Source organism: Poecilia formosa, unplaced genomic scaffold (genome assembly GCF_000485575.1).
Source record: "Poecilia formosa unplaced genomic scaffold, Poecilia_formosa-5.1.2 Scaffold66, whole genome shotgun sequence".
In the NCBI taxonomy this organism is placed as follows: Eukaryota; Metazoa; Chordata; class Actinopteri; order Cyprinodontiformes; family Poeciliidae; genus Poecilia; species Poecilia formosa.
The window spans coordinates 1,045,012-1,071,107 of NW_006800005.1; the positions used below are offsets into that span (position 1 = coordinate 1,045,012).

Consider the following 26,096-nt stretch of genomic DNA (forward strand, 5'->3'; position numbering starts at 1 on the left):
CAAACTTTAAAATGAAGTCATATACTTCAGCTACTTCGGTTTATTTCAGCTTTTTTTTTTTAATAATCTTTTACAGATTTCATAAAACCCCTCTTCAAGTTTTTGCTGGCATTATGCTCAGTCTTGAGAAGAAAAAAAAAAACATGGGTTGCTATGGTTGCTAAGCAATTAAGCTACACTAGCCCACTAGCTCTGAGAAACAAACTCTTCCAACTCGCTCATATTTCACTCTTTCTACACATATTATACACCAAAACGTAGGTTTCTCCTTCGGCAAACAGAAAACGTGACCATCACTGATATGACATTTAAAGATTCACGGCAAATCGGCAGGAGGAAGTAAGAAGTAATCTGATCCTCTCACTACCTGCCTGCTTCCCAGTGATTACACTGACAGCACAGCTGTGTGAGTGGGGATGTTCGTATGGCTTGTGTTGCAGATCCCTCTTGGTCTAGAGCTCTGAATTAATGTACAAAATGTGACTCATGGAACCTCAGCGTCAGTCACCTGTCAGTGTAGTAAGTAGTGTTCCAAAAGCTTTGTTTAGTTGGCGTTTATTGACCCTTTGCAACTACGTCATACATCATTCGAGGCACCATCGGAAGTGAGGGGCGACGGTATTGAACGGAGCAAAGTTTTTCCAAAGTTGTTTTTGCCAGTTTATTCGTGGATTTTACTTGTTCGAATAGAGCTAATTTGTCTGTGAACGTAACACACCTGGCTGGGGCTCATAGACGGCGGTATTTACAAAAGTTTGAAACAGCTAGCTTAGCAACCGACACATATCTCCTCCCTCCTGACTTGTTGATCAAAATGCCGACTTTGCCTGAATTCACACCACATGATTTTTATCACTGTCATAAATAGCAGTCTTAAAAACATACAAAAGATAGATGTGACTAGTTTTTTTTTTTTTTTCCATACATGCGAGGCTACTAGTATGGAAGTACTAGTAGCCTAGTACTTCCATACTAGGCTACTAGTATGGTAGCCTACCCTAACCCTAACCCTAACCCTAACCCTTCCATCAAACCATGGTTTGATGGTACGCATCAAACCATGGTTACTAATGGTTTGATGCGTACCTTCTCCATAATGCCATATTTGATATCTTTTTAATCACATACTTTTGTCAATATAGATCCATCTTGGGGATACAGCCAATCAGTGCCAAGGAAATTGAATGCAGCACATGGAGCCAATAGAATAAATAGCATTGCTCCCATATTCAAGCTTTTCAAGCTGTTTTCTTTTGAATACTTTTGATGCACTTTGAAAAAAGAATCCTGAAATTGGCGGATTTTCTATGAATTACTTGGATTTACTTTCCACAGAAAAAAATCACCACAAATAGGCGGGGGCACGCTGTACACCGACATTACTTTGCCTTTCAGCAATACGGAGAAGCTCAGATAATGTAGCTGTTGATGAGTCATCAGTAAGCTTTTTGGTGTCAAAGCTATCATATCCCTGATTAATGTTTACTTTCCTTATAATGATGTAGGGCAGTAGCAACCCATATGCATGTGTAACCCCTGGTGCTTAGCTAAAAACTCCACATGAGTAAGTCTGTAATGAGTGGGAGGTGTGTGTTTACAAGGAAAAAACACTAAAACAGACAGAATTACTTAGAACAGGCTTTTTTCTTGATGTTTATTCATCACATGCTAAAATAATGTAAAATTAGGTTAATGTGACAGAAGGATTCAGCTAAAAAGAAAAAATCCAAGTACCAACACATACTCAACAAGATGTTTTGTTTTTAAAAAGATACAAATACACACATTTTTGGGGCTCTTTTACATCATTTCAGTCAAGTTTCTTGACTTACTAAGTATACAGTGTTTGCATTCTTGTGCATTGAATTGAAGTCATATATGAGCATGCAGTGGGTAATATTCTGACTGTTTTTAATAGAGATAATTGTTTATTGCTTTCTTCATTGTCAGATGTTTTCATACGCTAAGATTGCTATGCCTTTAAAGAATTTGAGAGAACCCGATTAATGCTTTATAAACTTCTAATAAGTCGATGTGTGACAAAACTGAGTTAAACTGAGACACACCTGTAGACATATTTTAAAGCACCGCTCAAAGGCACTAAGACCTTGTGCGTAAAAAAAAGATCTAAACAAATCAGGCACAGTATCAGACGGTCAATGTTGGACCTCCACAAATCTGGTTCAACTTTTGATACAGGTTCTACATGCCAGAAGGTACCATGTTAACCTAAACAACAAAACTGTATGGAAGTCTGAAGACACTGGAAATGCTCACTTATCATAAAACTAAGGAAGGAGACAGGCTCGATGTCTGAAGATGTTTTGGTTCAAAATGTGTCAACCCCGGAGCAAAATCAAATGTCCTTGTGAAGATGTTTGAGGGTTAAGGCCAAAGAGGTGTGCATGAAAGCAAAGCAAAAAATATAAAAGGAGTGAAACAGAAAGATATTGATTGTTTCTGTGATGAGAACATAGTGTGTTATTCCCACTACAGCCCCTCTGGTATCCTTACACACAACTTGACATACAGAAAATCTCAAAAGATCTCTTTATCTGACCTTAGATTTGTGTCTCTGATCTCACCAAAATCTGCGCTGTGACTAACCAGCCTATGTGGTAGCAATAGCCAACAACATTTTCTTTTCTTCTTCTAAATACTTATCTGTTTCTCTTCCAGAACTATGGCTTAGAAACAGAGAACCTCAGAACATTGTCCCACAAGCTCAACGCTTCAGCAAAGAACCTCCAGAACTTCATCCTGGGCCGACGGAGGGGGGGTCATTACGACGGACGAGCCTCCAGAAGGTTGCCCAACGACTTCCTTACGTCAGTGGTGGATTTGATTGGTGCTGCCAAGAATCTGCTCGCCTGGCTTGACAGGTAAAAGTCGTTCATCCGTAAACTATTTACATGATAGACTTACCACGAGAAAAAAAGTTGTCGGCAGTCATCCGATGTGGTTATGTTGGTCACTCCGGCATGAACAGCACGTCCAAGCGGATCCCACTTGGACATGGGATCCGCTTGGACGTGCTGTCCAAGCTAGTCCTCCAAGACGACTAGCGACGTCTTTGAGGATAGAGTTTTGTCCATAAGCGTTGAGCGATGGGGTTACCACAGGTTTTAGATTCACGACTTTATATATAATTTGTCAAAAAGCATGTAGAGGACAGACCAAGGATATGAAAAAAGATGCTCTGGTCAGACACCAAGAATACCATCCCAATCGTAAAACATGGTGGTTGTAGCATCATGGTTAGCATCATGTCTTTTCTTCAAAAGACACAAGGAAGCTGGTCAGAGCTGATGGGAAAATGGATGAAGCTAATTGGAAGCCAATTATGGGAGAAATGGAAGAGACTGGAGACGGGGTCAGACGTTCACGACCCTAAATGTTCAGCCAGAGTTACAGACTTACTGCGTCTGAAAGTTTCACAGTGCTTGTCCTTTTGTAAAACAAAAATTATTTTATTATCTCGATTTTTTATGTTTTTATTGTGCACCTTCTTATATTTCTGGAATAATGATATGCTGATGATAAAACACGGTCTTCATCAATGTTTCAGTGCCTGGTTGGATGGTTCCTGTCTTATCAAACAGGAGAGTCTTTACAAAAGCACCTGTCACATTACGTCTTAAAGAAATACTTCACAGTTCAACAAAATGTCTCAATATATATATATATATGTTTTTCAAATCATTGTACTGACTTGCATTGTATCCACACTGTAAAGGATTCACTGTAAAAAAACAAAATAAAACTGTAAATTACTGACATCAGGGACACCAGTAATTTACCATTTTTTGTTGTTTTTTTTCTGCAATTTTACAGAATGCACATATCAATTAGCAAAAGATAGTGAAATCTACAAATTCTTTTTGAATTATATATTTGAAATTTTACAAAAATACAAAATGATAGAATATTTCTGTTCATAGAACGCAAGGACAGATTTTCTGATTTCAGGTTTTAGCGAAATCATGACCGTAACCTCAGTTGCTGAAAAAAATGGTAATCAACAGCATGAAGCTGAGGTAAAATGGCAGTAATAACAGTGAAACGAGCAGAAAATAAACAGCTGCGTTAACACGGGTTCAACAACAACATCAGAGCATACGTCACAGTTTAGCTTTGACACAAGTCTTTAGCAAATGTAAGTGTTAATGACAGGGAGAGTAAAATGCAGAAAGAGAGAGCTGACACACATAAACGCAGCATTTGATTAGCATCCTCCACACGAATTGCTTTTCTGCCCGCCTCCCCCAAATTAAAGTTGAACATGTGCTTTCTGTGCAGTCGGTGTGTTTGTCTGACTACAACCTGCTCTCGTTTGTTTCAGGTCTCCATTCGCCAGTGTGACTGAGTATTCGTTACTGAAGAACAACATTGTGCAGCTGTGCTTAGAACTGACCACCATTGTACAACAGGTGCTTTCACACATCATCAGACTGTCACACTTTTCCATGAACAACGCATTAATTGGTCATATATAGATTGAAAAAAAAGAGAAAAGTTCATATGGGGTTTGTAAAGTTGCACCATGAAGAATTAACAAAAATTTAGTATATTTAGCTTATTGCAGAGAAAAAATGTGGATGTTCATTCTTCAAAGTCATATTTTCACCATATTATTCCTGCATCTTAAATATCAGAGTTCCAAACTAAATATTTAATTCACAAGCTAAATATGCAGTTTACAAACTAAAGTGTTATGTAAAATCAACATTATTTGAGACTTACAATAATGTTATCCCCTCAACATAAACGTGTGTTTCCTTGATTCTTTCATGCATGTTTGAGAAATCCTTTAGTATCCCATGGCAACCATTTAACTGTAGAAAATGTCTGGGTGGACCTAGCTCCGCCTTCGAGGCGTAGCTCCTCTTTCAATCTGCGGTTCCAAACTTCTGACTCCCTCCTCAGGTCCTCCAGACTAGCCAGCAGCAATTAGCAAACACCTGGTGGAACTGCGCATCAGCTGAGCTCATTTTAGGAGCTACTTCTCAGCGCAACGCTGGTAAAAACGTTATTACAGGGTTAATAGAGGAGCCATGTTGTGACAACTTCCTGAAGGTGGAGTTTCAGAAAGAGACAGAGGCCCAATTTCAAAGCGTTAAATTATGAAGTCATATTTGATATATAGAGCATTTTTATAACAACTGAAGATAACATATATACTATCAGATAGCACTATGTGCCTGGAAAAGACATAATATTGTCCCTTTAAAGGACAACATTCACCAGCAGTGAAGTCAACAGGTCCTGGTGGTGACCGAAACATGCCCCATCGTTTCCTGACGTCTATGTGCCCGCTTCCCTATGTTAATCCAACACACTGCACCTCCTTAAAAGATAAATAAATAAAGCAGCTGCCGCATGCAAACACTTTGGCTTTGTAGCCGTTTCAATTATTTTGAAAAAAAAAAAACAACAACTATGTCTTCTCTCTTGGACCTGGACCGTGCCCTCACAGTAAGAGCCTGCTCAGAGTATGTATCAGTGCATTTGTACTTGTGCCCAGAGTGAATCCTGCAGCTGAGCAGATAACACCCAATCCCCATATTACAAGGGCCAAAGGAGATGGAACAGAAAGGGGCCACACCGTAGGTTCACAATAGGCCAAATGAGCCTCTGGCTGCCAGGGGACGCAGGGAGAGAGACAAAGATGGCAGCAGTGTCTGCATTAATGCATCAAACAGATGTGATTGCCGCTCACCGTACACATCTGGTGGATTCAGTGAGATGCTTCCCAGAATTGCACAGATGAAGTCAAATATGTTGGCGCCTCTGGTGAAGACGTGGAGAAAGCCTCAAAATACATTCATGTCTTTCCGCAGCAGAACGGTCTCACTTTAAAAACGGCTTCGATGGCAACATGTGCTGTTTGTTCAGTGGGAGAATTTGAAATTCGCAAATTTCAGCTTGAATTTAATACACCCTTTCCTTTTTGAGGTTACTAAAACTTTTTTGCCGTGTTTCATTAGTAATCTGCTTTCTGTTTCATGACACAGATGCCTATTTTTTTTAGCTTCAAACCACTAGCATATATGAGGACGCTCATTTCTTCTCTGTCTCTTCTCATTGCTGAAGAACTGCAGTAAATAATGGCATCTTGGGGTCACTGCATGTCCATTAGACAAAATTTAAACACTTCTTGGTGATATGGGAGTGCTGCTGGAAAAGCCACTTCTCTCCTACTATCACAATTGTAAACATAGTGTAGCGTTCCTTTATTATTTGAATCAAATAACCCATCTGAAGCTAAAAAAAATACTTCAAACATCAACATGTGAGAAGCTCAGCCATTGGTTTAACATGACTGATCTGTTGACTAGTTCTCTTTTATTAAGTGATTTGTCTTTCAGAAGCAAAATGTGCTCAATAGATTTACACAGTTTGAACCAAGTGAAGCTGAACTTCGCCACTTGAGCAGTTTTGGATCATTTATATCTTTTGCATGTGGCTTAATTACTGCTCTGAGTGTGTTGGTTTTTATCTGCAAACGCCTTTTGTATAGTCTGTCTACTCCAGTTAACAATTAATCGATTACTAAATTAGTCGACAATTATTTCAATAACCGATTAATCACCATGAATTTGATTAATCGTTTCAGGGCTGTCAAACTATGGAAAACCAATAGGCATCAGTCAAAAAAACTTCATGGACTGTCAATAACAACAGTTGTGGTGATTCAGTTGAAAACATTTTGTTCCCTTCTCGGAATAAATACACTCAAAGTTTGTTTTATTTTTACATTTTTTTTGCGAGAGATTTCATTTTTAAAATAATAATAAAAAAATATGAATATTTTCGCACATCTTCTCCAGAAGGTCCATCAATTCTATTCATATCTGTTTTAACTATTAGCATCTCCTAAACAACATGTACATGTCGATTAAGCATGCTATTCTGACTACAGTGTAAAGTGCTTTTCTCCTGGATGTTATATCTGGAGCAGAGAGATAATAGAGCTTTTGTGTGGATGTTTCTGTTTGAATTTGCATTAATTGTTTGTCTTTCTCGGCTCCTCTCCCTTAACAGGACTGCACCGTGTATGAAACGGAGAACAAGATCCTTCACGTGGTAAGTGTTTGCCAAAAAATGGTTTCTAGAGATTCTTCTCTTTTTTTGTTGTTAATACTCATGTGGATGGGAGGTGTCCTCCTCTTCTGTGTGCAAAGTGTATTTTTAGAACATTTCAAAGAGACATTCAATAAGTGCGCCAAGCACTTTGCCATTTCCAAACATTTTGTGTCAATCGATGCCAGGCAGAATCTCTGATTGTCATAAGCAGAGAAAGCATTTTAATTGATTCTGCACTCGGAACATAACAGTTTCATTAAAAGTGTCACATTTGAGCACACTTTGACCTGAGATCGATTTGATGTGTGTCTGTGCTGGTTTGTTTTTGGGAAGAACGCATGTCTGGTGAAGTGCAAATAGGCCGCGGGCCTCTTGAAAGCTCTGTTGTAGGCCGTGTGTGTGCGTGCATGCCTGCGTGCGTGTGTGTGTGCGTGCGCGTGTGCATGTACACATGTGCGATGGGGAACTGTCTGCATCCACGTGTGAAACAGAGTGAGCAGCTAGTGTCTGATCCAGGCTGACAGTCGGATTGGGAGGCTTCCTGTTGCCATTCAAGGTCAGGTGGAGGGAGCGAAGCAAATAGTGTGCCGAGCAAAAAAAAAGAAAAAAGACTAAGCATTTAGAGGACATTAGATAATGCTTTCTAGAAATCTCTGCAACTCGAGAGCAAGTCATTCGATTGCATTTGAAATTCAACGTCACTGACTGTGTGATGTCTCATCTTTCAAAATGAGCCCTTAAGCATTTTGGTTTAAGGTTTAAGCTCTGATTTGCTACATGCCTTTTTGTTTTTTTTTTGTTTTTTTTACATATGTAGAAAAATAACAACAGGCATATTTAAACACCTCGGTCCCAGGTGCTTTGCTAGAAACGGGAGGCGTATGTGTGAAAGGAGGCAGCAGTGAAACAGGAGTTTTTCTAAATGGAGCTTCTCTAGATGTTTGTTCATGATGTGCAGAAAAATGTAAAATAAGGTTTTAGAGCCTTGAAATGATTCAGCTGGCAACCAAACAAAAAGCAACACGCCCATATCAGACGTTTTGTTTTATATTAAGAAATAAAAAAGCATAATTTTAACTCTCATTAGACTTTTGACCATTATTTACATGGAAACTGGACAAAATACGCAGGAAATCGAGATTGGAGAAAGAGCAACAACTAATAATCTTCCTGTGTGAAATATATACCAGGAAAAGAGCAGGTGAAGGATTTTCCGCTAGAGTAACTGTCTCAAAGAGAAATAAATTAATGTAAAAAGTTGTCAGAGTTAAACTGAATGCTAATTATTGCTATTTACACTGATTTACTACACAGCAGAAATGCATACATTTAGATAACTGAGACAATCGTAATAACTGCCCCCATTTTCCAGATATGCAGTCATGAGCTACTCTGCAAACCTGACAACACTTTAAAGGTTCGTAAAATTTTAAACTACTATGACATTTCTGAGATTCAAGTTGTTTAGAGAGCATAGATCCACTTGGGTCTTGATCCCCATTGGACTTAGCCATGAACTCCAGTCTCTGGGACTCAATAATCTGGATTTTAAATGAAAAAGTAATGAAAAAGTAAAACAAGCAACAAAAAAAAGTAAGAGATCAGCTGCTTTTAACCAGCTCGATAGAAATCCAGAAAGATTTGGTCTTTTCAGGTGAAGCAACCAAACCAACATTAGCAACACAAGGTGATTATTCTTCAGTATTGAAGTACTGCAGAAACTCCTTTTTCACTACCAGACAGTATACAGTACTGTGCGTGTGTGTGACTGATTTAAAGAGCTATTAATCTTCACAAGTGCAAATCAATATTCCCAGCTGTCACTTTGCCACTTGTGGGATTATTAATATTTCTGGACAAAAATAGATTCAGATAATAATAGTGCAACAGAAACTCCTTTACATGGATATATTTACTGATTGAATTATGCAGCAAACTGCACTCAGACATAATTACGGCAAGTTTTAATTGCAGCATGGGTTTCATGTTGGTCACTATAGTGCAGTTGTATGTTAGTTCGCTTCTTCTCAATAATGCAAAACTCTGTACTTCACTCCTCTCCACTAGACTACAGCCTGCAGCAATCAGATGGACAGGATGCGTGTGTGTATGTGTGTGTGTGTTCTGGAAAGATAGCATGAATGCGCGTGTGTGAGCCTGCGTGTCTGATGGAGCGTGAAGTGTGCATGAGTGTTTTTATGTGCATGCATGCATAAGGATGAGAGGAATTACATAACACTGTCCTAGTTGTGTGTTCTCTCTTTCCCTCGTTTTCTTCCCTTTCCTCCCAGACTCTCCCTCCCGCCTCTCATGCCTTCATGCCTCTCTCTTCTACTTCCAGTCGTTCCCTCTCCATCTTTTTTCCAAAGTCTGAGTATGTATTTGTTCAGTATGTGTGCGCGTGTGTGTGTGCGTGCGTGCATGCGTGTGTGTGTTGTGGGAACATGCAGTTGCAGACAATGAATTATGCAACTGCATTTGTTGTGTGTGTTAGCAAGCAGAGCTATGTGTCATGAGGACGAAAATACAGGAGATTACTAGAATGAAGAAGATTTCCTTTAGTGTTTAGCTCTGGCGTCTGGGACGACCATAACAGATTTTCTGTTTGGTCAACTATTTCTTAGTTCCTTATGTTCTAAGTCATTATTGCGCTGAAAGAGATAGAGATCGTTTTCTTGTGTTTGTTGGTTAATCTTAACCTTTAAGATTAAAGTGTGAGGATCAAGTTGAAGTCTCAGTAGGCTCCTCATGTTTACGTTTGTGGTGGTAGAACAGAAGTGAAGTAGACATCTGTCCCTCTATAATAGTAATAGACTGAACTTAAATAGCAACTTTATAACTTATATAGTTGCCATACTTACAAACACAATAATTGGGGTTTAGTGCCTTGCCCAGGAGGAAGCTGGCATCGAACCTACAACCTTCTGATCACAAGTTGACGACTCTACCTACAGAGCCTCAGTGTGTCTGTCTGTCTGTATAATTTATTTTCCAATTTTCTACTGTCTAAATGTATGTAAACAAAAAGTTAAGGCTGACTAAATGGAAGAAATAAAATCAGATGTATTTGCCAAGTTTTTGCACACACAAGGAATTTCATTTGTAGTGTTTTGTTTTTTAAACAGCTCTGATATGATTTGATCAATTTTGAAAACAAATGATAAATTTAAAAAAAAACCGTTTTTGTAGTCGGAGCTGTTAGAGATTCGAAGAAACGTGACTATAAGAAAGTGGAGAATTCTCTGTGAGCTTTTTAATGTGGAATCACATTCCACACGTTAGCTTATTTTATTGTTAATACGTCGAGTTGAGATTAAAAGACTATTTTATCGTTTCATACTTACATCGTAGTGCACAAAAATACTTTTCCGCTTAGCGTCTCGGGCTCGCCGCTTATTTGCGCTCTCGCGTGTGCGCACACATTAAGTAGGATAACCCGTGAGACAAAGTTGCTGGGATAAACGTCCGCAAAAGCGCTGCAGTCACTCAGCGGAGATTAAAAGGCAGGAAATGTTGCCAGTGATAAACAAATGTGTGTGTGCAGCCGAGCAAATAGCCAGAGAAAATGTCAATCTTTGCTTAGAAACAAAGGCAGGGAAAAGCTGCACCACTCAGACGGCTTGTTTGCTCAGATTTCAGGCGGGAGCAAAAGAAGCTGGGAATTACACCCACAGTGCCGTCTGTAGTCATTTCTTCGAAACGAACGAAGGCAACAAATAAAAAGTGAGCTCCGCAAATTTCACCAAGTACCAGCCGGGCTCGCGCACGCGCCGTTGCTTCTCCGAGCGCGTCTTGTGGGCATGCCTGTGTGGACAGACTGTGACAGGAAACGGTTTGTGTGACAGAGCGATGGGAGTGGTGATGTGGAAGCAGTCTAATAAAATGATGTCTGTTTCACCTCCTCCAGCTAGGTCACAGCATCCCCCAGGAGCCAAAACCAATCTCAATAACTTTCTGTCTTTCTCTCCTTTGGTCTCTCTATGTTTTTTTTTTCTGCACCTCCATCTTTGTCTTCAGTGTAAGACCCTCGCAGGGATTTGCGACCACATCATCTCTCTGTCGTCGGACTCTCTGGTATCTCAGTCGGCACATCTGGAGGTGGTCCACCTCACCAGCATCATGCCCAGCGAAGGCCTGGTGAGGACAACATTCGGAAATTCACAGACACACACACAGAAAAAACACACACACAATAAAAACTGCAGTAGTTTCATTTTAACATGAGAAATAACGGGTGTTTGTTTTTAAATTGTGTGCAGTTTAGAACTGACTGGAGATTTAGTTTTATTTCCTAAATTAATCCAATTATTTTTACAATAAATCTACTTGTAAATGCTCAGTATCAAGGCAAACATTTGCAGTGACAGAGTTGTACCTGAATGCACCATAGACGTACGCCCGCTAGAAAAACAATGCAACATGCTATCTCCCATGCTATCTGGGGTTAGCTAAAGGTTTCACACAGCTGGACTTATATGTTATTTTTCCTCAACACCAGAGCTTTCTTGAGTAAGTCATTACATTCAGTCTAGACTTAGCGAAACTGAATTTTCAACTTTAATCGCTGTTGAAAATTGCTGATGTAAAGCTTCGGTTCGGCCAGCCTTTCTTCCGCCATTTACACCGCAAAGAGCCCTGAGCGACTAGACGCGGGAATAATAAAGTAAAAACAATAAGTAATAAATCGCAGACTTCAGTGATAGGCTGTCTGGTGTTGCAGCGAATCCTGCGCAGCGGTTCACCAAGCAGGCTGGGAGCGCCTCTGGACAGATCAGCGTCTGTACCTGTGCTTGATGTTGTACCAACTAGACCGTTTAAGGTGCTACATTCTCCGCTCTCAACCAAATTATCTGAACAGATTATTTAATAATTCTGTTGGCAGCAGCGTCTCGGGCGTTAGTGCATCGGGAAGCAGATTTGATTCCGTAAATCCCCTGCATGCGATCCGGGAAAGCTTCTGCAAAATTACGTCCAGAGAGCATAGCTTCAAATGCAGCTTGTGAGCAGGATCCAGAAACACGGCTGGAAGAGTCCGCTTCAGAAGCTTCAGATTTGCAACTCGCTGAGAATATGTTTTTTGTACATCAAACGACAGCATTAAGCACTTCCGCAAAAAAAAAAAAAATCAACAACTGATAAATCCATAATATCTTGTCGAAACACCAAAGATTAGTTTTGATATCGGTTGCTCTTTCTGACAAGCAGCAGCTTTTGTACTTTTGAAAAGCTGTGGCAGATTATTTCTAAAACTAACACTCCGTGCATGTTGAGTCATTACTCAACTTCATTTTTTTTAGTTTCGGTTTTTCTATAAAAATGTGCATTTTTCAAACACATTCTTATTCTCTGGTCTTTTTCTCTTGTTTTCCAGGGGATGTACATCAAGTCAACATACGATGGACTCCACGTCATCACTGGGACCACAGAGAACGTGCGTTTTTACTGTCATAAGCATTCAGATTTGGAAGCTTGAATTATACTTAGTTTCATATTTCCCCCCCAGTACAATAGAACCACTTCAGTATCAACTAAGTTTGTTGTCTTCCGGTTTCAGTCACCGGCAGATCAGTGCAAGAAGATCCACGCTGGAGACGAGGTGATCCAAGTCAACCACCAGACGGTGGTGAGTCACACAGCTCCAAATGCAAACTGCGCTGAAGCACAGAGGATGTACCAGCTCTTCTTCCTCAGTGGTCACATCATGCAAACTTTATTCTGTGTTCATCAAGGGGCCACATGAGGACAAACTGTGTTATTTAGCTTCATCATCCACTGAAATATCCCGTTCTGTCCTCCTTATTTTAGTGTGTTTAGCTGAAATAATCTGCATTTTCACATTTTTTTCACACTACAACCACAAATATGGAGGTGTTTTATTTGAATTTTAAGTCAAAGTGTTCATGTCCCTTGGAGATAAAACGTCTAGCTGCAGATACGGCTTCAGTTGTTTCTGTGGGGTGTCTCTCAACCAGTGTCGCACCTTTACACACCGAAATATACCTGGCCATTCTTCTTTGCAAAAACAGCAGAAGCTCGTTCAAACAGGACGGAGAACATTTGTGAGCATCAGTTTGTGTGTTTAGAGGACCTCAGGGTTTCAGCTGTTTTGCAGTTTTCTGGAACTTTGCTTCAGATTAGAGGAGCACAAACAACAACCCGGTCCTGAGTTTCTTTCAGCCTCAAACATGTTTCCCTCCAGTTTCGTCCCATGTGCCGTCAATCAACTCTGAAAAGCTTCTGGGCTCTTGCTAAAGGATTCCTACAGCATAATGCTGCCACCAACGTGTTTAATTGTGATGTGTCCAGACTTTTGTGTCGTGTTGGTTTTCCCATCTCCTTTACTTCAACATTGAACGTGAGATTGTTCGCAGTACGGATTTTGGTCATACAGTGCAAACTGGACTTTTAATGGATTTCTTTAGCCCATTTTGGTGCCCTGACCATTACAGGAAAATGATCCTACTAATGCAAATTACAATACATTAGTAGCTAGTCCTGTACATGAATTGATAGGTTTATCGCTTCCCCTGAGAAGACGCTCCGTGTTTTTAACTTCATCATTTTCAATTGCTTAAATATTGTTTATGTTCACAAAATCTACAAAAAAAAATGTTTCCCGTTATAATTTACTCCTAAAAAGCAATTCAGCTCCTTTTTAAAAAACTGACATGTTTTCTGATTTAATTGGAGTGAATGGGAGAGAGTCCCACCCTTTCTTTGCTCTCTAAGTAAAGGTGCATTTGAGAAAATTAGGAATTTGAAAACTTCCTCAACCTGCACGTCTGGTGACCAATCCATGAAAAGCTTAAGTTGTTAACCAAACAAAGAAACAACAAACTAAATAAAAAAGACACAGATTTTGGGAATTTTAACATTTTCCACATTGAGAGAAGCAGTAAAGTTAACCTTAGTTAACCAATAGAGATTGTAATACATGGTTGTCTGAACTCTCAGTTTAGCAGTTCTCTGACTTCTCCATAAGATCCCAATAACATACGATGACGATCGCGGTTGTGCTGTGAAAAAAATGTGCAGAGTTTTAACTTGTGTAAATACTTTTACTGTATGAACCCCCAAACCCAGTTTCACTTTCTGAATATCATGAGTTTCAATCCAGGTCATCAGATCAGAAGGAACAGGCAGCCATTTTAAACAGAGCAGACTCTTTTGTGAGCGTCGCTCATCATGTCCTCGAATCATCTGTTCCTGTGTTTATCTGAGATTTCTGAAAAGGAGGGGAAAAAAAGCTGTAGATGTCTCAAAAGTGAGTTTTTTTTTTCCTCCCCTGTTTCTCTTCACTATCCATGATGTTCTCTCGCAACACTCTGCATGCAGGGTTCTGTGCTGAGGCGTTTGATTGACGTGTGATGAAGGTGTGCGTTATCTCCCTCTTCCCCTCCCCTCCTCTTCCTCAGGGTGACAGTGCAGATCGCACCCTGCCAGGCTCACAGCTTCAGCCCTTTATTACTCCCTCGGCTGGGCCCTCACCGCTCTGATCCCTCACTCTGGGGGAGGAGATAAGCATGGAGTGGAGGAGAGACAGTGTGTGTGTGTGTGTGTGTGTGTATGTGTAGAAACAGGGTTGCAACAGAGCTGGGAGAGTGGGGCGAAAAGGGAGGAGGAAGTAAAGAGCGACTTGGGGAGAGGAGGTGGAAGAACAGATAAAAAGAAACGGAGGGAAGAAGAAGAAGTTAGCAGCTCCAACCCGAGCTCACTGGGAGGAGAGAGAGGAAAACACATCGCGGTTGATAAGTTTATCTAGCCAGGCTTCGAATTAAATATGAGATTAGGGTGAATATTGAATGAACAGAATTTCATTACATTAAAGGGTGATTATATGGGCCCGTCCCATACGTACACAGAGCAAACAACACGGCTTGAGCATTGCTGTTTAGACTTCAAAAGGGAACCTTCAGCCTTCAGCGCGGCTGAGCTAATCGTGGATTTTGCTCAAGTAGCTCACTAGCTGTTTGAAAAGGTAGCGTAATTATGTGGAGGTAATAGCATCTGGGAAAATAATGAAGACCCCTGGGATTGTAAGAATGTCATCAGCAGCAGATTATGCTGGTTTCACTTAGCTAGGTGTCCGCCTGTTTGTCTTTGCACTCGGCTTGTTTGACTAAAAGAGCAGCTCTGCAGCCGTCAGATTCAGCTCTGACGGCTGGGCTTCCCCCAGTGTATAAAAAAAAAAAAGTGCTATAATTTTATTGGTAGTAGTTTGTGTTTTTGCAGAGTTTGAGTAACGGCATGTACTATCGGTCTGAGTTCTTGTGAAAACAGCAAATCTTTCATCTTCCCCAATCGCTGCATTGACAATCAGGGAAACCTTCTTCTTCTCATAACTGTTGTCTTTCTTCAACTTTTAAGTATTGAAACTAAAAAACCTCGGGCCACAGAGAGAAACTACTAAACAAGTAGCTGGTATGAAGATTTATCACTTTCCAACAAACTCAAGCAACTTATTCTTCCCTGCGATTTTCTGCAGTAATCAGTTTTTGTGACTTAGTGCTTAGCGGACGGACATTGGAGTGGACGAAAGCCAGCCCGATATCAGATGACACCCATTTCCCTGACGCTTGGCAGGGGAACCACAATGTCTCTGATTTTTAGACTCGCATCTCAAACTAAAGAGATTCAGTCTCGCCAAACTGTCGGTTTTGGATTAAATAAGACAAAATATAACAATCCGGCTACAACGCACAGGTCCTTTTTTTAAATTGGAGCAGATATATTTCTGTACCAGACAGTGCATGTGTGTGTGTGTGCGTGCGTGTGTAGTGGCCTCTGCAGACTCTGCCAGTAACTGAGACCAATGTTGCCAATCAATGACCTGATGAGTGCTGTGAGCTCTGGAGACGGCCTCGCCCGAGCCACAAGAAAACTCTGCAGTCAGCATTTCTCTGGCGTGCTCCTTTTACCAATTCCCACCGTCTTCAGATTTATACGGACTAAGCCACAATTTATTTCAATATGACACTTACTTTTTGAACAACTTGCCCTTTGTTTTCCCAGCCACACATGTTCCCGCATTTCTGTCGCGATGCACTTTCATTTTTTTTTTCTTTTTTCTTTCCTTTTGGGGGAGTTTTGGATGCTAATGCGGCTGAAGTGCCAGACAAAAGGAAATTTTGTTATTTGTCATATAAGTTTTTATACAACTTCTCCTTCTCTGCAGCCAGCAGAGCCTGTTGTGAATTTCCAGCCTAGTTAGCATAGCCACTGATTACGATGGATAAATGGTTTTCCTTTAAGGTTGTTTCTCCTCCATTAGCACACTGAGGAGAGAGTACATGAGGGTGATTGACAGCGCAAAAACCCTCCTCCTGGCTCCGATTGGTTGTTTTTGGTCAGGAGCGGCACGTTTCTTTAGACAGCAATAGTAGCATAGATTATCTGACTCATATAAAACTGACACAACATAGTGACAGTTTTAACAAATATACAGAAATATATATATTTTTTATTACTGTTACATACTGCAGCTTTAAGGCTGTGGCTCCAGTAACTCATGAGCCACTTAAGAAGTTAAATTTTTAATTTTACCAACATATTTCTTATGAAGAGAGATCTAAAGAATAGGATGATGGCAAGGAGGCATTAGCCCTCATGCAACAAAAAAAAAATCTAAAAATGGCATAGACATTCTGTTATATGTTCATTTTTATAGTAAATTTGTTTCAAAGTTGACACTCCCTTTCTTCCTGACTTTTTTGGCGTTAAAAAAAAAAATTTAATGTAGATTTGCCAGGCATATGAACACCTCTGGGCTCATCTGTGTATGTCTTCCTCAGGTGGGATGGCAGCTGAAGAACCTGGTGAACGCTCTGAGAGAAGACCCGTGCGGAGTCATCCTCACGCTGAAGAAAAGGCCCCAGAACACGCTGAGCTCCACCCCGGCTCTGCTCAGGAACGTACGCTGGAAACCACTGGGCCTGCAGGTGAACACAACACGTTCATGCTTTGTAGGATTTGCTAGTTTTTGCAGTGGACTCAATTTTATTAAGAGGGATCTGTGTAATAACAAATATGTTTCAGATTTTTGTTTGAAAAAAAAAAAAAACTATGTCTTTGTTTTATTCAACTTTATGATTACTTTTGTCATGGGTGTGTGCTGGTGTAGGACCCAAATGACACTTTGAGTTGATATTGAAGATTTGATAAAGAATGGCAGGACAAAAAGCAAAACATGGAGAGCACAGGGAGCCAGAGAAGAACAAAAATGACATGAACCAGGAACAACAGGTAGGTAACGGGATTTAGAGGAACCAGCAAGGAGGAACCGAGAATGAGTTTTATATACTGGGGAGGCTGATTACTGAACAAGGAACAGACGGCTGATTAGAAACAGGTTGCAGGTGTGAAAAGAAAGGGAGGAATAACACTAAAGAATAACTCAGAAACATAATTGAACTAGACAAAAAAATAACTACACAAGAAGAAATAAACAAACTAGAATTGCTTAGGAACTACTGAACAAAGGTAAAACATATAGAAGACAGAGAGGAATACAGAATAAAGAAACCTGGAAACAACTCAAGATCCTATCAACTTTAAGTTGGTCTATTACATGAAATCCCAGTAAGCTACATTGAACACTTTTAAATAGAAATTATTTCAATGCTGGGGTCAGCTAAAGATCTGTAGCTTCCCCTCTCTCCAAGGGTGGAGTAAGTCTGCTGTTGTACAAGCTTTGCAAATCTTCCCCTCATATTGCAGTTTTTACAGTTTCCGGTGCACAGAAAGAGAGCTATCCGTGCTGAGTCGGATGGAGGGGTGAGACGAGGGCGAGTCTGACACTGCCTTGATGCTTTGTGAAGCGCCGACTGTCTTGTCAGCCTCCCGTGTTCTGCGGCTGCTATTTTTAACTTCGCATCAGACCAGTTCATTTACATGCTACTTCCACGCTTTGATCTCTGTTCATCAGAGCACAGCTGCTCTTCTGGGGGGTTTTTTCTTGTCTTTTTGTTGCTTTCAGTTTAAACCCTCAATTCATTCTGTCTTCCAGGACGTTGTTAGCATAAATACAGCACTGCGCGTGCGACATTTTCTTGAATTTGCCCATCGAGTCAGTGTTACGAACGATTCTTTCAAACGAGCCGGTTGCCATTTCCATGTTGTTGCCATGTTATCATTGACTCCGCTTGCTCTTCGGTGGTTATTGTTGTATTTGCTGCTGTGTGTGTGTGTGTAGAAGAACAGAGGATCGGGGTAATGGCTCCCTGACAGACCGTTATGACGCAAACGCGCCGCGAGCGCCCAGATCGGAGCTCGGAGACATCTGTGCGAGGAGAAAAAGAAATGAGCGTTTTAGATTTTGTTCTCTCTCAGAAAAGACTTGAGCTTTTAATAATTCATAAGCAACAACAAGCAGCTCCACTGGCTCTGAAACAAGAGCCACTACTCAGCAAATACTGGAGATAATTTACTGAATCCAAAATATCTTGCTAAACAGCTTGTTTCAGAGCAGATTTGTATATGTGTGTGTGTGCGCGTGTGTGTTCGTGTGTTCATGGCAGACGGTCTAACACGGCCATGGCTACACGTGTGTGTTTAAGCGTGTTTCTGTTCACGCTTTGTGTACGTATACATGCAGAGGGTTGTTTTCCAGTTTTTGTTGGGGGTTTTTTTGTTTCCCAGCCTCGATCGCTCCTTTGAGACACAAAAGAACTGGGTTGTTCTCTGTATGCTCGTTCCCTCAGATTCTCCCTCCCTGCGCTCGCATGCTCCCAAAAACAAAAACACACAACCGAAAAACACACGTGCACTTTAAGCCCGGTTCTGGAGACCAGCTTGCACGTCTGGGGAAATTTCAGCAGAAAACGTGGCAAACGTTCCGATGGATTAAATCTAAGTCTGCGACAGGAAACAATTTATCTGTACACAATATCATGTGAGTTTAGCTCACAGATTTTTTTTCTTTACATCAAATGGTGGTAGAAATCTCTCTCTCTCTCTCTTTGTGTGTGTGTGTGTGTACATTTGCATGTTGGGCAGGATGGGCTAAGAGCAATTTAATATTCCATCATAATTACAGCGGTGCTTTGTTTTTTAATGGTTAAAAGTAAAGAGAGGGAGATGCTACATGCACCACTGCTGCCTCTTAGCCGCCGTGCTCAGAGTCATTTCATCTTATCAAAAGCCTCATCAGCATCCACATCACACCACACTAAATCGATTACTCACATGGCTCCCATTGTGTGTGATCCTGCTTTGCTCAAATCCCTCACAGGCTCATAAGTCGTCACTGTGGGTAAACACCTGCTATTTTAGGCGCTGAATGCATTAGCGCTTGTTGCTCTTTGATAATTGCAGCAAGCCCAGTCTTCTGGCCTATTTTGGGGCGTCTGACTAATGTCCACAACTTCGTCATCCATGGCATCACTCCGAAGATGAAAGCACGTTTGTCATATATTCTGTAAAGTTGATGTAAATAAAAACGCTCCGTTATAAAATGAGGTGAAACGTTTATGAAGAACTAAGCGCCAGAATGGCGGGAGAGGCGTTCAAGGGTTCTGTTTTGCGTAAGGAATCCTGAAACCCTTTGATTAAAACTTGTTATGGCAAAAGGCAAAATTGCCTATTTATTATTGTTGTTGTTAAATGTTGCAGCTCATTAAGCCAACTTTAAAATTTGACAAAAATAACCACAGTAATTTAAAAAAAACTTTTTCAAATTTTGTGGAAAAGTAGAAGTAAAAGTAGAATCTCTTCCAACTCAGTATAATTCTTTGAAAGTATGGCTGCCCTCTTGTTAAATCATGAGTTTTATAAGTCACACACAGTTCTAATTATTGTGATTAAGAAATCACTTAGAATAGAACTTGACAATTGGAGGTGACTAATATATCTAAAGAAAAGAAACACACACACACACACTCTCACTCACACACACATCATGTCATGGTCTAAAGAAATTCAAGAACAGATGAGAAAACCTTACAGAACCATTTTTAAGATTGGGACTCCAAAAAATATACGTCCTGGCTTATTTTGTTTCTCTTTCTTTCTCTTGTGAGTGAGTGTGTGTCTGCATGGTTGTTTGTTTTGTTTCTGCGGGTGTTTTCACACCTGATACTCCGGTAGACTCGGTTCGATTGTGGACCAAATTGACATTTGTTACATTTTCAGTTGGTGTAATTCGTTTTCACACTGCACTGTGTCAAATGAACAGAACCTGTTCCTCTCCTCACCTGCGGTGGCGCTGCACCCAGGACAACTAAAATAAAAGACACAAGAACCTCTGAAGACGACGCAGAGCGCAACTTCCTTCTTCACAAAATGTAAACAAAAATGGAGTCAGATTTTAGCTCTTTTGTCTTTGGCAAAAGACCACGAGCCATTTCTCCCGCTAGTGTTCAACTCTCACATTTGTTTTCTTTGTATTTACCCAGAATGCCTTGTGGTTTCCAGTCTGCTTGCATCCACATATGCATCCAAACTGTGCCATAGTTCACTTTAATTGAACTGAGACCTACTTTTAGGCAGACCAGAGTTCACTTTTTTGGTCCGAATCAGTTTTATTCCACATTCACACCTCCCAAAAAGGACCAGACTTTGTCGACAGATTTCTGCCACCATTTGATGTAAAGAAAAAAAAATCTGTGAGCTAAATTCACATGATAGATATTGTGTACAGTTAAATTGTTTCCTTTCGCAGACTTAGATTTAATCCATCTGAACGTTTGCCTCGTTTAATGGACCAGAGTTCAATTAAAGCAATCTTAACTGGGTTGGTGTGAATGCACCCCCAACCCCCACTTAACCGGGTATGAGTATAAATATCAGCCCATTTGTGACCCTGTGATGGATCTAAAACATTAAAGCCCGAGAAAATATTCAAAACAAAATAAATATGTAAGGAGGCGAAGACCTTTTCACAGCGCTGAATAATTGAATCTCACTTCCTCTTTGTTTTTAAACATTTTAAGGTTTTACACTTTCAAATGATCAAATGCAGCATTAAAGCATGCGCATGTGTTTCAGTGCATCCGCCTGCGTGTGCGAATGCGGTAGCATTAGACAGAGGAGAGGTTTTAGCAGTCGATTTTTAAAAATTTTTTTTAGCCACCTTAAAGAGGGCACGGTGGGGGGTGAAGTGCTTTAAGTGCTGTTTGAACAGACTGGAAGTTCACCTGCTGTGGTAGTCTCATCTGGCTGTACTGCTATCCCCTCAGCTCCTTTTACCCATGCAGAGACTAGTGGGTTGTAATCACTAAATTACTGTTTTCTCCAGCCGCCACACTGCAGAGCTATCCCTGTTCCCTCTGTCTTGGATTGACTCTTGGTTTGTTCTCCCTTTTTTTGCCCTATTTTTCTCCCCCCAACCCTCTAACTTTGGTCTCTTTCCATCTCATCTTCATTATTTTTGCCAAAGCCGCCTTACTGTAAGCCGCCTTCAGGAGAGGAAGACTGCACGGGTGAAGGAGGGAGACCGAGGCTTGGGGATAGGGGCTGTGAAAGGGAGCGGAGATGCAGAGAGAGAGAGAGTGGAAAGTTTGGAATATGAAATGAATTTGATTAATGCAGTGCTGATGAAATAATGAGACAGTGGGCTTCCTTAATGAGAGCGCTGCCTGCTCGCCATCGCTCTGTTTTCTTCCGTGCCTATTTGTTCATTCCGTCCACGTCGTCTCCCTAAAACGTTGGCCAAATCCTCCGACGTACAGCATGAACTCCTCTTCCTTCAGGTGAAATTGATAACGTGAGCCGAGCGTTCGTTGCAGCGGCTGCTCCGAAAATCGAAATTTGTTCCTATGGCAGCCGAGGCGAGGTATCCTTTCCTCACAAAGACGCCGATGACAAATAAATCTAAGTGTCCTTGAGTGGAGCAGAGACGGGAGACAACAATAACTCTCCCGCGTCCTCTCCTTGCTTTGTAGTTCACAATAGTGGGAGGAGAGGAGAGGAGAGGGGTTCGGAAAAGGGTGTGGTAGGGGGGGGGAATTAAAGAAATGCTTGAAAACAGGAAAAATGAGTGGAGGGTAGGAGAACAGGGGTTGTCATGGGAACAGACATAGAGAACCCGACAAGAGTGAAGAGACTTCAGACGAAATGACAGAAAAGTGAGGTGATTAAGCAGGCTTCACAGGCTGGTTTAAGTAAACGTCGCACAGACGTGTCCGCGCTCGACGAGGAGCGATTGCTGCAAATTCACTCACACTTGATGGAATCAGCTGGAAAAAAAACAAAAAACTTTTCACAGGTTGGAATAATAAACTGAACTTGACAGCAATAAATACGGACAGTCAATTCAATCTGTCCGGATCGGATGGACTTCATTCTTAATTTTTCGTATGGAAAAGATGGTAAAAAGTCTTCTCTCTGTTTTTTCTTTTTAGCCCATCCCTACCAGTCCCACCAGCACGTCCCCCACACCCGGCGGAACCCTGGGCATGTCCAAAATGGACGCCCCCAGCATGCAGGACGTCTACATCCTCTCTCCCGTCTCTGGACTCTACAGCACCAGGTCAGGACACGCGCATGGGAAAGGTTGCGATGATGGCCATTATCCTGATTATTCCGACACCGCCGATGACGGGGTGAGGCGACACAGATGACATTTATGGTGACAGCTCCGCTCTCCGCAGGGAGGAGATGGGCCTCATGTCGTGCGACGACATTGGTCGCTACAGCGTAGGCTCCCAGTCCGGATCCAAAGGCTCGGAGGCCGTTAGCTACTACCTGGACCAGGACAGCGGTCAGTACTTCTCTCTGCTGGAGGGCGACGGACCCGCTGGGACGGACTACGACCGGGGCCGCAATACGGGCGTGCGACGGCGGGACAAAACACCGACGCATGGTAAGGCGCGCCGCAAGAGCCCGCAGTGAAACGGGAGCGACAGCAGCTCCGGCCCGATCAGCCGACTTGCATGTCCACCACCACCTCCACCTCCACCAGGTCTCCCGTCTTTTCTTTCCACCATCTCTCCTCACTCGCCTCGTCGCTGTGCTCGCTCGTGTCCTCGTCTGGCATACGCGCAAACACAGACAAACTCACGCGCCTTAAGCAGCGGGGTCGTATAAGACGCTTCAGCTCCCCTGTCTGCTGCACCACCTGCGTCCACCTTTTTCCCTCGACGCCCTCTGAAGCGAGCTGCAGCGTCAAGGGACCACGACACCACACGAGGCGCAAGGCGATCGTCACGAAACCCAGCAGTCCAGTCCAGTTCCTTCATAAACAGACACACGCCCATACGGAGACCGCCATCAAGGCCCAGATGAGATGTCTGATCTGAACCCTGGCTAGTAAACTCGATTGGATCCAGCCAGAAAACTGTCCCATAATCAAATGAGTTCATTGTTATCTGTAAGGAGGAAGTTAATCCTTTAGGAAAAGGTAATGCCTCAAGATGAGCATAAAAAGCCGTAGTGCTGGTGAGAAGTTTGCATACCTTTATCACGGACATTAGTGTTGTTTAAAAGTTACATCTGATACATATGATACAAAACAACAAGGTTTAAGATTTTTAAGAATTGGAAACAGCCTGGCACACTCCTGAATAACATTACACAGCTCCTTGTTCCTCCAGATTCATTAGAGTTGATTTAATGTTTCCTGGCACATACATGCTTTTAAGCACGGTCCTTACATTGTCCGTGTGGTTGAGGTCAGGAACGTTCCAGTTGCTTTAACGCCAGGCTTGTTCATCTGGCCTAGAAGATTTTATACATGTTTTCAATGTCCGAGTGTCTTAGTGCTGAGTTAAGGGGAAGTTGAATAATTTAGACGTAGTTCTCCTTCTGCATAATTCTTCCTGCTTTGTGCCATGAAAGCCCCGTAGCATGATGCTGCTACCACCATGCTTGACTCTTGGTACAGTGTTCTTTGAATTGCAAGCCTCACGATTACCACTTGCGACTAAAGTCGCAGCTCAATCTTTACATCCTGACCATAATACATTTGTCTAGTTCATGTGCCTTGAACGCACCAATCCAGTTATTGGATTCCTAATAAAACATCTTAAAAGCAGCTATTTTGTGCAGAGACTTGTTGATCCAAGATGAAATCGCCCAGTCTTGTTTGCCTCATTTCCAGGAACTTTAATCTATTAAATTAGCTTTCTGAGTGTGGGTATAGAAAAAATTAGCAGAGCAGCTATTTTCTCATAATGATCAAAATAGATTTACTGTAGTTGAATGTTATTTTTTTTCCCCTTTCTCTATATAATTTTGAGGCGTTGCTAGGTGAAATGTGCCTCTACGTCTCATTATTCTTTCTTAAACACTTAAAAATACATAGAAGCTTCAGAAATAAGATACAAAGTGAAAAGCCTTTAATGTTTCTTTTTTTAAATTTATCCCTGAACCATCATTAGGACCCTGGTGTCCTCATGGATCCTTTAGATCAGTGGACCCCAACCCCCGGTCCGTGGACCGGTACCGGTCCGTGGACCAATTGGTACCGGGCTGCGCAAGAAATAATTAAATATTTCCGTTTTATGTATTATTTGAGTCTGGAGGATCTTTTATTTTGAAAATCCTTTAACCGGATTCTCTGTTACTTGCGCACCAACGCTGAGCCCACAAGTGGCAAAATGAGTAAGAAACAGATCAGATGTCTTTGGAAATTTTCTTTTTAAAGGGGAAAAGGCCCAGAGAAGAGACAGGAGGATGGATTTATCCCGGACCGGTAGGTGAGTCAAACATTACAAGCCGCTCTGTGTAACATGCGGCGACCGGCTGCTAATGAGGCATTGAAGCTTCAAGCTGCTTTGCCACTAGAGACCAAGCAGGCTGTGGATATAAGCAACACTTCGGGTGTCGTTGTCTCCCATCACTCCCTGATGGGACCGTCTCCTTGCAGAGAAACAAGCTCAGGGCTCCCGTTAGTCATTATCGTGAGTTAAAATTTTCACGAAAGTAAAATGTTCGTTTTTGTGGCGCATCTGTATCTTATTTTGAAGGGATATGTAAAAGTTACCATAGCGACCAGAGTCAGAGCGTTTGGGCAGTGGTCGAGAGGAGATGAGTAGAGCTTGTGAGTCTTAAGTCTGGTTTAGACGGCAAGACTTAAGAATTGTCGGCCGATTCTCCAAACCTCTGTGATCACAGAGCTGATAAAAGAACAACAGGTTCGATCGGTTCCTGTTCAGCCACAAGGCAGGACCAACACACCACACGAACCGATTCCAGTCACAAACATCGCGATTCCAGAAGAAAATCCACAAAGCCCCCAACATAGCATACGGGAATTTAGAATGACCAAACATGGATGGCGATGTAGAAACAATAGTGACAGTTTGTGGAGTCATTTTAAGAGATAAAAGACGTAACAAAAAGAAAAGGCGGTGGATAAAAGACAGCGGGAGCAGCCACTCTATTTGCTGCACTATGATTTGGAGGCGACTATAGTTTTTCATAGTTAACATTTTTAACTGAATAAACATATATAATAATGACCTTTACATATAATAATAAACATTTCCACATATCTCCAATATCCACCGGACTCTTAGCTGCGCGATATGTCAGCTGTTTGGGATTCCCCTCTGTTCTTACGTCACCGCTCTTTCTGATTGGCTACCTGTCACATTCAGCAGGTTGTATTCTCGTTCCCAGTCAGAGTAAACCCCACTGGCTGCGATAAAAAGGCCAAGACAACCCAAATTGGGTATATTCAGGATGTAGCAGGAACACCAACATGCAGAAGCCTTATCCGACGGTTCACTCCCTCCCCCCAGGCCGCAGCAAAATTTTCCAAGTCTTGACCGGTCCGTGGTAATAAAAAGGTTGGGGACCACTGCTTTAGATCACATGTCAGTGCTGTGGGGGTGACAGCTAAGGGGTTAAATTCTTTATTATTTTAAGAATAGTAAAATAAAAGTTGGATTTTTCAAGTTTTCATTGTGAAATTAGTGACACCGCCAAAAATGAGTCCATTTTAATCTAGCTTTCAAATAAATGTAGGCCATTGTATGTCCATTTACAAAAAAAAAAAAAAATCAGACGAACACAAGTTGTTATGACTGGACAATTGAGGTTTTTTCATGTCAGAATCGCTCCAAAAATAA

The 26,096-nt window shown here is 41.5% G+C and overlaps 1 protein-coding gene across 3 annotated transcripts in view; it reads left to right on the forward strand.

The window, feature by feature from the left end:
- LOC103139918 (connector enhancer of kinase suppressor of ras 2) overlaps positions 1–26,096 on the forward strand; it is a 78,885-nt gene that overhangs the window by 24,470 nt on the left and 28,319 nt on the right. For all 3 annotated transcript variants that reach the window (XM_016672817.1, XM_016672818.1, XM_007554789.2), the window contains exons 3-11: positions 2,680–2,882; positions 4,343–4,430; positions 7,045–7,086; positions 11,104–11,223; positions 12,458–12,517; positions 12,641–12,709; positions 16,878–17,024; positions 22,425–22,552; positions 22,674–22,885. In XM_016672817.1, coding sequence (XP_016528303.1) covers positions 2,680–2,882; positions 4,343–4,430; positions 7,045–7,086; positions 11,104–11,223; positions 12,458–12,517; positions 12,641–12,709; positions 16,878–17,024; positions 22,425–22,552; positions 22,674–22,885 — 1,069 coding nt within the window. The remainder of the gene's footprint in view (positions 1–2,679; positions 2,883–4,342; positions 4,431–7,044; positions 7,087–11,103; positions 11,224–12,457; positions 12,518–12,640; positions 12,710–16,877; positions 17,025–22,424; positions 22,553–22,673; positions 22,886–26,096) is intronic.